General features: G+C 43.7%; 1 protein-coding gene across 1 annotated transcript in view; it reads left to right on the top strand.

Annotated features, from left to right (window-relative positions):
- The window catches only part of KAT2B (lysine acetyltransferase 2B), a 106,068-nt gene that overhangs the window by 35,688 nt on the left and 56,080 nt on the right, over positions 1-14,300 (top strand). The window contains exon 5 of the mRNA XM_040481112.1: positions 12,462-12,607. Within this exon, the coding sequence (XP_040337046.1) occupies positions 12,462-12,607 (146 nt within the window). The remainder of the gene's footprint in view (positions 1-12,461; positions 12,608-14,300) is intronic.

The following is a 14,300-nucleotide window of genomic DNA, read 5'->3' as shown; positions in this document are numbered from 1 at the left end:
ATAGGAGTTCTGCTTAGCTTAAATAAGAAAACAGTGTTTATAAGAAGGTAGCTTCCAGAAGCTGAAAACACAGGGAGACCCAGTTTTAGTCTTGTTCAGGGATCTCAGCTGCAGAAATCTGTGGGCCTTCTGTCCAGGACACCCCCACTGGATGATTCAGCTCCATCTGCCCAGCCCCCGGGAGTATCAGCTTAGGAGGATTTACATCCCTGGAGGATAGGATCTGATTGGTGTAGCATCTGTCACGTGCCCAGCCCTCCTCTGCACCTTTCGAGAACTGCATGGAAGGTGGTCATTCCCACGAAGGCATGCTGACTTAAGAATGGCATCATGAGTATAATCTCATTTTATCAGTTTAGAAGATATGACATATTTTTTTTTTTTCAATATATGCTAACAGGAAAGGATCTGGAAGGATTATGTTGAGTTGCTGACAGTGATTTTCTCAGGGTATTGAGGTTGTTGGTGTTTTAAAAATACTTTTCCTCATCTCTGTCCTTCCCCTCCCCACCCCTTTTACCTCTGTCTCTCTTCAGTGTGCTTTTCTAAAATTGAAATGTCTGTACATTTTCAAATGCTCTTAGAATTATTGGCAGAATCTCACAGTTTATTTTTTGGTCTTAGTATCAGAGTATTTTGCCAGAGTATTTAAATCAAGTTCCACACGTATTTTCCTATTTATGCAGATTAAATTATGCCAACAGTAGAGATTAGGGTATGAGGAATTCTGTTAGAAATGATGGCCTGAATTCTCAAATATATTTAAATTTGTGTACACCATTCTGATTCCACAGTCACTATGCTGAGCCTGGTGGATTTAGTCCCCAGTGATCATGCACATGTTTCAACGTGTAACATTCCCGTGCTTATCAACACATAACCTTCAGGCTTGTCGATTGAGATGATGTCTGTTCTGTTGCTTTGCTGTCCGATGCTGTTTGGTTCAGCCATACATTTTCTTTTGACAGTGAGCTCTGGTTTCATGCGGTCTCCTGACAGTTACTGCCCTCCCAGGTGTCCTTGGCCTGTCATTGGACACTCTTCCCTGTCTCCTGGGTACAAAACATAGGACTGACAGTCTGGCCGAGTGGAAAGAACGTTCAGTTGTGAATTAGGAAACCAGAATTCTAGGCCTGGCACAGCACTTTCCCAATCCCTTTGTGATTCAGAGTTTTCATCCACAGAATAAAATGGTTAGTCTAGACCCATGCTGTGCAACGTTATAGCTACTTGCTACTTGAGTTAGTGAGCACTCGAAATATAGCTACTCCAAATTAAGATGAGCTGTACGTATAAAATACGTGCCAGATTTTGAAAGCTTAGTATGAAAAAAGGTAAGATGAGCTATCTCATTAATAGTGATTATATGTTGAAATGGTATTTTAAGTATATTGGGCTAATAAAATATATTATTAAAATTAATTTCACCTGTTTCTTTTTCCAATGGAAAATGGTCTTCCAAATGGAAGACTTAAAATTACACCTGTGGTTCACATTATATTTCCTTTGGATAGCGCTGGCCTGGCAACATTTGAGTCCATTGTCTGAAATTATTTGTCATTTGAGATTGGGACAGTCAAGTTCAGATTACAGAAATTTAACAAAGCACTTCATTGGCCCAAACATTTCTCCTTATTTTAGTATTAATAAAAGTTCCTTATTTGGGGATTGCTTATTTGATTGAATAGCAGTCTGCTTCTATGATCGGGAAGGAGGAAATGCTCCATTGTGATCAAACACAATTGGAATTTTTGTTGTCATTTTGAAGTTCATTGTTCTGACCTCTGCCAGGATACACTGATTATTAAATTTGACTAATGATAGTTTTCTGCAGTTGTAAGTAGGAGGTTTTTGGTTACTGTTCCCCTGCCATCACTTTTTCCTGATAAAGACACATATATCACACAGATACGCTCGTGTTTAAACATTACAATGGTAGAAATTGACAGTTCTTTTTTACTATGGTTACCTCTGCTTACTTGCTTATTTACAGTGGAAACTTTCTAAGGAAAGTAAAGACTAGCACTAACCAATTACACTAGAGCTTATTTTCTTGAATAGCATGAGGTATGAAGGGACTACCAGTGTTTTCCTCGTGGACTAATTCAGACATTTAAATCACAGGTAAATCATTGACCCAACACATTTTCTTCAGCCTTACCACACTGCACAGACCTCCACCACTTAATCACTTCTAGTTCCCATTTACGAATGTACTGTATAGATGCCAAATGATAGAAATAGGGGGCCCAGCACACTTGACCCAGCCATCTGGGTCAAGTCAGCATGTTTCTCTGGCTGGGTGTTCTCCCTTTTGTTTTGTTTGTAAAGATTTTCTTTGTAAGTAATGTCTGCAGCCAACGTGGGGCTCAAACCAACAACCCCTAGATCAAGAGTCGCGTGCCCCACCGACTGAGCCAGCCAGGCCCCCTTGTGTTTCTAATGCTGTCTTTTACACATAGGTTTCAGAGTTGTCAGGAGCTGGGAGTCTGGTATACAGTAGGAGTTAAGGGGATAGATACATCTGGTAATTTTTTTTCTGCTCGCTTCATGTGAGTTACTTCTCCCTACCTTCCTTGGATCATGAAGTCCTTCCTGTTGCTTTTCTCGCCTGTGCCTCCTTCCAGCTTTCCCTGAATTCAGGTTTCTTCTCTGTAGCAGGAGCACCTGGAGTCCCCAGCTCCATCCTTGTGCACTCAGCGTCCCAAGAAAGTAGTGATCTAATTTGAGCTAAGCGTTCTCGTGTTTAGCCCCTCTGAGCCTCCCATTATTCTCAGAGTGAAGTTCAGCTCTCGCTGAGGATTGTTGGGCCTCTGGCGTCTAGCCTTCACTGCCTGCCCCGTCTCTGCTGCATTTTGGCTACCAGGCTGGTCCATGTTCTCTGAAGGTCTTTTTTGTTTTTTTTTTTAATGCTTATTTATTTTTGAGAGAGAGCCTGTGAGCACACGCATATGCATGAGCTGGGTAGGGACAGAGAGGGGCCGGGGGAGGGGTGGGGGACAGAGGATCTGAAGCAGACTCTATGCTGATAACAGAGAGCCCGATGCAGGGCTCAAGCCCACACATTGTGAGATCCTGACCTGAGCCGAAGTTGGATTCTTAATTGACTGAGCCACCCAGGCGCCCCTCTGAAGGTTCTATTTTCTCCCACCTCTACTGTGGATGCAGAGGCTCACAACACCCGCAGTGCCTTTCCTTCGTTCTCCTCCAGGGGAACCCTGCTCACCCCCAAGGTTTGACTTGTCTAGAACTTGGTGGAGAGAATAAAGGCCTCTTGGAGCTGTACTGCGATGTTCCTTGCATAACTATAATTATTCTTAATTATACATCTAAGATATATAATAAATGATTATATAATATGTAACTATATAATAGTGTATTGTAGGCTTTCTGTAGTAGACTAAGGTTAAGTACTTTTTCTCTAGTTCCTAATATATTCAGTTCCTTGGGCATAATTGGGCTTATTCCTTCATTGATAAGCACTCACTGAATTCCTTAATATTAAGAAATGGCTGGTAGCATTTAGGGGAGCTTTCACAGTTTAAAATCTGTACCGCCACTGTCCAAAACAGTAGCCACTAGTCACGCGTGGCTAGCTTGAATTGAAAAACACTGAAGGTGTAAAACGCACACTGGTTTTGAAGACTTAGTATTATAGAAGAATGCAAAATATTAATAATTTTTTTACACTGAGTGCATGTTGAATAATGTATATATTGGGCTAAATAAAATGTATTAATAAATTAATTTCACCCTTTTATTTATGTATTGTTTTTAATTTTTTTTAACATTTATTTATTTTTGAGAGACAGAGTGAGACAGAACTTGAACAGGGGAGGGGCAGAGAGACAGGGAGACACAGGATCGGAAGCAGGCTCCAGGCTCCGAGCCATCAGCCCAGAGTCTGACGCGGGGCTCGAACTCACGGACCGTGAGATCGTGACCTGAGCAGAAGTCAGATGCTTAACCAACTGAGCCACCCAGGCACCCCTAATTTCACCTTTTTAAAAGTGGCTGCTAGTGTACTTATATGTACATATGTGTCTTATATTCTATATATATTGGACTGAACTCATCTAAAGGGCTCTTAATCTTTTTTTTTTTAATTTTTTTTTTTTTTTAAACGTTTATTTATTTTTGGGACAGAGAGAGACAGAGCATGAACGGGGGAGGGGCAGAGAGAGAGGGAGGCACAGAATCGGAAACAGGCTCCAGGCTCCGAGCCATCAGCCCAGAGCCCGACGCGGGGCTCGAACTCACGGACCGCGAGATCATGACCTGGCTGAAGTCGGACGCTTAACCGACTGCGCCACCCAGGCGCCCCAGGGCTCTTAATCTTAAACTTCTCTTTTTCTCCATCCAGATCTGAGATTACAAAAGAGGAAACCACTTGTAAATTATAAACTTTTAGATGTTAGTCAATTCAGAAGGTTTCATTGAAGGAATCTGTTTTACCTCTTCTAGCTTTGACCTCAAATTCCCATGAGCAAAAAAAAATATATTTGAACAGCTTACAAACGCTACGGGTGCTGTGCTGTTTGCTTTCTTTCCAGTCCAAGGGAGCAGAGACATGTTAGCCGCCCGCCCAGCTGCTGCCTGTTCACACTGCAGGGCATGTGAGGACGGGCAGGCTGTCCTCAAGAGAAGTGCAGGCCAGTGATGCACGGAGCCAGAGCTTAGAGAGGGTCACAGCACAGGCCAGTGATGCACGGAGCCAGAGCTTAGAGAGGGTCACAGCACATGGTGACAGTGTGCTTCCTGTTCCCAGCAAGGCAACAGCTGCACCGTGATCCTTGGCAGCAGGCCTTTGGCAGGTCTCTCTGGGGCACCCTGGGTGTTGCACTGAGAGGTGCCAAGGTACATCCTCCTGGAGAGACACGAAGAGAGCAGACCCTGCCCCCCCAGTCTTCTGGCTCACACCTTCCCTCCGCTTCCCCCTGTCCTCTGCACACGATGGACCCTGGGGGAAACCTTGGCCCACCACAAAGAGCAAGCTTTTCCCATAAGTAAAGGGTTGGCCAATTTTGGAAAATTATATCGATGCTCTGTGCCATGTCCTTGGAAGACTATTTGGAATGAAAACAGGGTCCTTTATATACGATTATTAAATTCCAAGTGAATGAAAGTTTTTTGTTTTTTTTTTTGGCGGGGGTGGGGATGGGGATGAAAGGTTTTTAAAAAGCCGTTTATTGGGAAATAATTTCAAACCTATAGAGAAGTCATTAGACTAGTAACAAAGGACATCCCATATAGATTTTGCTCAGATTTACTTCAGATTTATGCCCGATTTCCTTTGTTATTTGCTCTCATATATGTATAAATATACATACTCACATATTTGAGTTTGTGTGTATTTTTTTAAGTTTATTTATTTTTGAGAGAGAGAGAGAGAGAGAGAGAGCACGAATGCATGCATGAGGGAAGGGACAGAGAGAAAGGGTAGAGAGAGAATCCCAAGCAGGCTCTGCACTGTCAGTGGAGCTCGACTGGAGCTCGAGCTCATGAATCATGAGATCATGACCTGAGCTGAAATCAAGAGTCAGAGGCCTCACTGATTGAGCCACCCAGGGGCTCCTGTGTGTATTTGTATATACATTTTTCCCCCCCTGGACCATATGAAAATAAGTTGCATATATATACATCATGGCCCTTTCTCCCTAAATACTACAATGTGTATTTACTAAAAATAAGGACGTTCTTTTACATAATCCCAGTTCAGTTACCAGCTTCAGTATATTTTAGCATTAATGTAATATTTTAATCTACCGTTTGTATTCTACTTTTATCAGTTGACCCCAACTGATACTGTCCTTCACATTAAGCACCCAGTCTAGAATCACGAGTGTGCTTAGTTGTCATGTGAAAGAAAAACAGTTTGCTCACAGTCAATCCTTCCCGAACGCTTCTGGCACCAAATGTGTGGGCTTTTTCTCATCAGCAATACTCTGGCGCTCCAGTGGACAACTACAGGCTGTCTTGCAATTCTTAACTCAGTTCTGACGCTAATGGCCTTATAGTCAGTACAGACCCCACAGGTTAAGGGCTCGGTCCCCCTCCTTCCTCCCACTTGAGATGCCAGTGGCAAGTCCCAGTTTCACTTGTGTTTCTGACCAACTGGTTGTAAGCTGGAGATTCCCATGCCCCCCTCCTGGGGTTGGATAATTTTCTAGAGTGACTCACAGATCTCAGGAAAACAGTTTCTTTGATTACTGGTTTATCATAAAAGGACGCTGTTCAGGGGTGCCCAGGTGGCCCAGTTGAGCATCCGAATCATGATTTCGGCTCAGGTCGTGATCTCACAGTTCATGAGTTCGAGCCCTGTGTCAGGCTCTGCACCGAGTGTGGAGCTTGCTTGGGATTCTGTGTCCCTCTCTGTCTCCTCTAATCCTGCTTGTGCAGGCGCGCGCGCGCGCGCTCTCTCTCTCTTTCAATAAATAAATAAACATTAAAAAACAAACCAAAACACTGGATTATAGTTCAGGGATAGCCAGTTGGAAGAGAGGTTGGAGGAAAGGAGCACGAAGCTCCAAGCACACTACTCTCCCAGCACCTTCCTTTGTGCACCAGCCTTGAAGCTCTCCAAACCCCTTCAGCTGGGGTTTTTCTGGAGACTGCATTATATGGGCACGATTGATTAAAGCTTTGGCTACTAGTGATTAATTCAGCCTCCAGACCACTCCCCACCCCCATCATAGGTAGAGAAGGTGGGACTGAAAATTCCAACCCTTGGTCACTTCTTTGGTTCCCCTGGCAATCAGCACCCCCATCCATAGGGACTTTCTAAAAGGTCAGTGACTTAAATTCAGGTGTGGTTGCAGAGGACTTGTTATGAATAACAAAAGATACTCCTTTCGCATTGTTGCTCTTATTACTTAGGAAATTCCAAGGGTTTTAGAAGCACAGTGGGGGGTGGGGAGGAAAAAGCACTGTGCCAGGACAGGGGACAAAGACTAAATATATATATTTTATTACAAGTTACAATTTCACAGCAGGTCCCTTTAGTTTCCTTTAATCAGGAACAGTTCCTCAGCTTTTTTTCTATGTTATTTTGTTTTTTGTCTTTTATGACGTTGACATTTTGGTGGAGGAATGTTTTATATTTTAAAAACAAACCTGTTCGGCTGCCTTGGTGGTTCAGTTGGTTAGTGTCCTCCTCTTGGTTTCTGGTCGTGATCCCAGAGCGGTGGGATCGGGCATGGAGCCTGCTTGAAATTCTCTCTCTTTCTCTCTCCTTCCCTCCTCTCGCTTGCTCTCTCTTTCTAAAATAAAAAAATAAAATAAATTAAGAACCTGTTAAAGAGCTAGGAGAAAATACATTTTTGTCATCTTCTGGTTATGTAGGGAAGACCTTTGCAAGCAAAGCAAGGCCTTAAAGAAAGGCCTAACATAGATTTGACTTTATAAAAAACTTAAGATTCCTTTACAACCCACCCCAAACCGCCACAAAATCCAGGAGCATTTACAATGAACATGAAGGACTTAAAGCTCTTTCAAGGCAATGAGAAAAAGACCAACATCCTAAGAAAACCAGGCAGAGGACATGAATAGTGCTCAAAAGAACAAATACAAATGGCCAGTAACACGGAAAAACAAACACCTCCAAGGGCATTTCAGTGAATGCAAATCAAAGCAGTGGGGGACTCATTAATTTTCAAAAGGCTAATTTAATTACCGAGAATGATTCTTCACTGGAGGCAGGAGTGGGGGAAGGCACATTATGCTCTCACACTTGAGAGTCTACATTGATGCAAACTTCCCTGGTGGGGGAAGCTAAACTAGGGAGCATATACAACAGCTTTATTTGTTTATTTTAAAGATTTTAGTTTTTTATTAAAAATTGTTTAATGTGTATTTATTTTTGAAAGAGAGTGTGTGAGTGGAGGAGGGGCAGAGAGAGAGAGAGAGAGAGAGAGAGAGAGAGGGATAGAGGGAGAGAGGGAGGGAGAGGGAGAGAGGGAGGGAGAGGGAGAGGGAGACACAGAATCTGAAGCAGTCTCCAGGCTCTGAGCTGTCAGCACAGATCCCAATGCAGGGCTTGAATACACAGAGCTTCGAGATCATGACCTGAGCTGAAGTCAGACATCTAACCAACTGAGCCACCCAGGGGCCCCTGAAGATTTTATTTTTAGGTAATCTCTACAGTCAACATGGGACTCAGACTTGCAACCCTGAGATCAAGAGTTGCATGTTTTACCATCCGAGGCAGCCAGGGGCCCCTACAAAAGCTTTAAATAGCAATGATTCAGCCTTACGAGTTCTGTGGCAGATTAACGTAGTTTACAGATTTTTACTTTTATTTTTATTTTTTAGTAATGTGCTTCCAAACTGAAGCACAGATTGCTTTCCAAATTGAAAGAAGGGTTTTTTTCAATTATGAGTGACTGTTTTTAGTTAAATATGAGTTGATTATCAGTATAGTAAATAGTTTAGCTTTGTAGTTAGAGTGAAGTGCACCTGGGTGTTTGCATGGGTTGGGGTTGATTGTGGGCTCCTGAGTAAGTCCTGTCCACTTCTGGTCAGCAGCCACAAGGAGTCAGTCTTTGGATTTGGTAGGGACGGGGTTGTTTGAAGAAAGTGGTGTTTTAGGAAGGGTATCCTGGGAGTAGAGAAAACAGTCTGGGGCTATTTTGGTACTCTAGGCTTGAGATCCCAATGACCAGCAAGGTAGGGACAGGGAAAAGTGGTTCCTCTGAGAGACAGTGAGAGGAAGTTCGCCTGAATCTGGGGGCTGGTTTCACCCCACACCCACCCTTATTCTCAGAGGAAGAGATACCGACCCTCTTGTGCTGCAAATGTTAGCCCCATTTGCCGGGCACAGCCTTTCCCCTTTCCCTCCCTCCTTCTGGAAAACTTGCTGTTCCATTTAACCCACAGGCCTCCCAGTCTTCAGCTCCATAGTCCTTTGTGCTTTGGCTTACACACAGAGCTTTGAGGCGAGATCATGGATTTCATTATGGGCACAATCAGCAGGAAAGAAATTTCCTCGGGTCTTACTGTTTAAGCATTTTATTGTCTCTTTTTCAGAATACGCTGGATGATGGTTCTAAACAGTGTTTCAAACTGTAGAGCCCCAACAAGGGGAGGGGATGCCCCCAAGCTCGCCTTCTGATAGTAGATGCCTCCAACTTCTGTTTCAATCAGAGCAACTTTTTCTAATTCTGATTAAGAATTCCTTTGGGCTGGGGCTCCTGGGTGGCTGAGTCTGTTAAGCATCTGACTCTTGGTCTCAGCTCAGGTTTTGACGTCAGGGTCATTAGTTCAAGAGTGGCATTGGATTGGGCACGGAGCCTACTTAAAAAAAAAAAAAGAAGACGAAGAATTCATTTGGGTTAAGTGTTTTGTGGCTTAAAGTCAACCACTGGTTTTAAAAATAAATCATGGCCTGTACTTCGATGAGTTAAACCCACTTATCTTAGCACCTTAATTAGACTGTTTGGTATGGTGGAGAATCTGAAGGAATTGATGTTATGTTATAAACCGATTGCTTTCATAGCTTATCACTGGAAAGCAATTAAACATTACAAGGCAAAAGCAGTTTTCAGTAAAATTATTTCTGTAAATAACTGACATAAAAATTTTGACCTAGTTGTCTTCAGAATGAGGCCTGTGTCCCAAAGGCTCCAGACTGACCTCAAGGAAAATTTTGCACAGACTTAAAAAAAAAAAAAAAAAAAAAAAAAAAAGCGACCTGGCAAACATTATACCTAAAAGGAAGTCTAATTTTGGGTAGCTTTTAGGAAATGATGAAGTCACATGTTGGATAGCCAAGTAGGAAGTAATAGATTTGAATATTAATGTTTTATTTATACTCATATATATTTGTAATTTTTTTTACGATACAAGTTACTTAAGTTCTGAGAAATAGTTTAGTTGGTTACTCTTTTTCTATTTGGTAATGTGATGATACAGTGTTGGCATTTTCTAGTTTAGATGTATCCATTAGATTTATTCCACAGTGCCCAAGGCAGACAGATAAACAAATTTCCTTCTTCTCTTACCTTGAAAAGTGTTCTATGGGGTGCATATGTGCATGCACACGCACACCACGCACACGTATGTGCACATCACGCTGATTTACCAATGGTCCATGACCTTGGGCCCATCACTCTGCCTTTCCATCATTTTTCCACGTGAGAAAGGAAGGAAAGTTGGGTGTCCTCTGCCTCTCTAATTCTGAGTTCTTTAATCTGGCTTCCTTGTGGACAATTTACAAGTCTCCGCCTCTTGGTATTTAATCCTCTTGAGTCTCTGAAAATGCATTTGACTGCATATTTTAGTTTGAGCTCCCTCAGAAGCAGATCCTAAGACAGGGATTTGAATGCCTGTAGTTTATTTGGCATGAAGCTAGGGGAGTAGAAGGGTGAAGTGAGGAAAAAGCGGCCAAGAGAGGGTGAATTACTGAGCCAGCTCCCACCTTGGGCAACTGCTACTTAATTTTGGGTGGGGAGTGGGAAATCTGGGAGCCAGTTATTCAGCCTGAGGGATGAGGGATCTGGGGTATTTATTTATAGGCGGATGTCTTGGCTTTGGGTTAAGGGCTGCTGTTGAGGGGCAGGTGGATGTCAGAGCAGATTACAATGACTGGAAAAGCCCTTAGGTAGAGAAATGGAGCTGCCCGTCACTGGACGCCAGAAGGTATACCTGAAGTGGTAAGGGGAGGAGATAGCCCAGGGTACCAGCAGCATTCTCTGTCCCAGTCTGATGATTGAGTCTCGTGGATTAATGACAAGAGCACCATGGTCTCTGGGGTAGACTGACCCATGCCTGACACCTGACAAGTATTCCTCAATAATCTTTAGGTCCATCTCTTTTTAAAAAAAAATTTTTTTTTAATGTTTATTTATTTTTGAGAGAGACAGAGACAGAATGCGAGTAGGTTAGGGGCAGAGAGAGAGGGAGACACAATCTGAAGCAGGCTCCAGACTCTGAGCTGTCAGCTCACGAGCTGTGAGATCATGACCTGAGCCGATGTCGGATGCACAACCGACTGAGCCACCCAGACGCCACAGTTCCATCTCCTTTTAAGAAGGCAAGGGAAATCTTCTACATGGTTTAGTCTCTCTTTAAAAATGATCTCAAACACTTCTGTGTCTAAGCATTTTTAAGCCAGCATGCCAAGAGCTGTACCTAAGAGGTTTCCCTCAAAGTGCCATTGCCTATTCTGTGGCAAGCATAGTGATAAATGCTGGGGATGCAGCGATGAGAGAGGGGATCCTGACCCAGGAGAGCTCCTGGGATAGGGGTTGAGTGGTTTGCCTAGAGGAACCTTTGTAAGTGAGGAAGGACTTGAAGTGAATCAGCTAATCAACAAAAAGTGTGCTTTTTGGGAATTTGGAATTTGGGTCAAGCATTTTTCACTTTTAGACCCTGGCTCTGCCTTGTTGGCTAAGTGACATTGGATGAAACAGCATCCATTCTCTCTGAGCCTCAGTTTCTCCAGTTGTCAGATGGGATGACTAATACGTATTCATGGGATGGTTTGAGGATTAAATGCAATAACCTTGATAGATGGACTGGATTTGGGTAGAAGAGAGGACAGGGGCATGGGAGAGAAGGTCAGTGGCTAGGTCACTAACTAGAGATCTTACAGAACAAAGGTGGGAAAAATGCATTTGGGGGCTTGACGAAGGAAGGCGTTGAATCTGAAGCTCAAATAGGTCTTGGGACTTGGCTGCAACGATAGTGAGATTTCATTGCATTGCTCAGAAAGGCTGAGGGAAAGGGCCGTTATTCAGTTTTTACACTAATATGATATTCTTGGCTCACTGAACTATTCACAGGCATGGGGAAACATAGGAATTCTTATGTGGAAACATAGGAATTTAACGCTGTCAAAAAGCAGAAACAAACCCATAAATACAGAGAACAAACTGGTGGTTGCCAAAGGACAGGGGTTGGGTGGATGGGCAAATTGGGTGAAGTGGGGAGGGGGAAGCTCAGGCTTCTAGTTATGGAATGAACATGTCATGGGAACGAAAGGTATACCATAGGGAATATAGCCGGTGATTTTGTGATAGCTACACGGCTGGTGAGCATACTGTAACATATAGACTCGTCGAATCACCACGACGTTGGACGCCTGAAATTAATGTAACGTTGCACATCAGCTCTACTTCAATTAAAAAAAAAAAAAAAAGAATTCAACACTATGAGGACCAGACTTTGGTGCCGACAAGTTCTGGATCTTAAAGTATACGTTTATTAGAACACATTAGCTGCTGGCCCACTTTGGGTCTTGGAGGGGGAGGCCAGGGCTCAGCAAGTTGACAGTCTTTTAATTTTAAGTTGACTTTGAGAGAAGACTGAGGTCTTTCAGGAGTTCAGAAATTCCTCTGTTTACAGTGCAACCTAATGCATTGGTGTCCCCGAGATTTAGAGAGAGACCCTTCTGTTTTAAAGTCAAGAACGTTTGCTGTCTCCAGCTCCCGTGTCACATATGTTCCCTCGATTTTTGTCTTCAGCTGCCCATGTTTCCCACCTGGAAAACGTGTCAGAGGAAGAGATGAACAGACTCCTGGGAATAGTGTTGGATGTGGAATATCTCTTTACCTGCGTCCACAGGGAAGAAGATGCAGACACCAAACAAGTTTATTTCTATCTATTTAAGGTGAGGTTTCATCCTTTTAAGAAGCCTTTTCTTCTCTCTCTCTCTCATTGTTCAGATGTGCTCCGTTTCTGTATCCCAGGTCGGGGGTGGGAAGGTTCTCAGCTCATGGTATGTTTCGCCCGCAGAGTTTGTGGAAGCATGCATTTCTCCACGAGGGAGTCTCTAAAGTGACCCGCCATGTGCTGAACACATCACTCTCCTTGAGAGCCTTCATATTTGTATGCAGATTTGAATATCTTTATTTGCTTTTGCTTATGGATTTCTTTCCATCCACCCATCCATTCATCCATCCAGATATGTATTGCACACCTGGTCTGTGCATGGCACTCGTGTAGGCATGAGGGATAGATCAGTGGGCAAAACAAAGTCCTTGCCCTCATGGAGTTGACATTTCAGTAGAAGAGGCAGACAATCAACCAGTAAATAATATATTTGCAGGTGGTGATAAGTGCTGTGAAGAGAAACAAAGTAGGGTAAGTGGAATCAGAATGGCAGGGATGGTGGTCGGTGGGGGGACATGATAATGAGGAAGGGCAGTTAAGAAAGCCTTTCTGAGGAGACCACAGTCGAGCAGGAACCTGAATTGGGGGACAGGAGCCATTGCCGAAAAGGGCTGGGGGCAAGAGCTTTCCAGGCAGCAGAAGGACCGCCGTCTAGGCCGTGCACTGAGTGAGTCTGATGTGATGTGGGAACAGTAAGGAGGCCGGTGTGGTGGAGCCCAGTGAGCCAGGGGAAGGTGGGAGGAGATCTGGTTGGAGGGTGGCACCAGGGCCTTGACTCTCGTATTTCAAGGGGAGGAATCAAGAATTTCCAGATTTGGGCACCTCACCACTGTCCTCTGTGTCTCCTTGACCCCATTCACTGATTCCTGCTGCCATTCCCTGTAGCTGCTTCCTCGTGGCTCTGCCTCAGCTGCATTTGGGTCACATCCGTCCCCACTCTGCAGACCGTTGTCTCCCCAGTTTCTGATTGCTGTCAGGATGGACAGTGTGGGAGAGGAACTAGTGGTGGGAACAGACAGAAAAAGTTCCAAAAATGACATTTTTTAAAGGGGGCTGACAGGAAATAATTAAAAACAAAAACACCTTGCTATTGAGGCACTGTTGATTATGTCATATTATTTAATACTTACAAGACTCTCTTAAAAACAAAGACAGCAAACAAAACAGTGTACTCAGAGCTTATAGCCAGGAAAGGTTTGCCCCCGCCCCCTTTTTTTTAATGTTTGTTTATTTATTTTGAGAGAGAGAGAGGCAGAGGGAGAGATCAGAGAGAATCCCAGGCAGGCTTTGCACTCTGCATGGAGCCAGATGTGGGATTCTGTCTCACGAACTGTGAGATCACGACCTAAGCCGAAATCAAGAGTCAGACACTTAACCGACTGAGCCACTCAGGCGCCCCAAGGTTTGCCTCTTTTAATGAGCACCGTGCTTCATTTCATATGATAAGGATGGGAAAATTTTCCACTGACTTCCCTCTTTTGCTTTGGCTGCTAGGAATCTCATTGCAAATTTTGTGCCCAATTCCCATAGCTTTTTAAAAAAAATTTTTTTTTAACGTTTATTTATTTTTGAGAGACAGACAGGCAGAGCGGGAGCAGGGGAGGAGCAGAGAGAGAGGGAGACACAGAATCAGAAGCAGGCCCCAGGCTCCGAACCGTCAGCACAGAGCCCGACGTGGGGCCTGAACCCAC

This window comes from Herpailurus yagouaroundi, unplaced genomic scaffold (assembly GCF_014898765.1).
Source record: "Herpailurus yagouaroundi ecotype Mexico unplaced genomic scaffold, PumYag 159, whole genome shotgun sequence".
In the NCBI taxonomy this organism is placed as follows: domain Eukaryota; kingdom Metazoa; phylum Chordata; class Mammalia; order Carnivora; family Felidae; genus Herpailurus; species Herpailurus yagouaroundi.
Note: the sequence above shows the minus strand (reverse complement) of the source record. Positions and strands in the feature narration are given on the sequence as shown.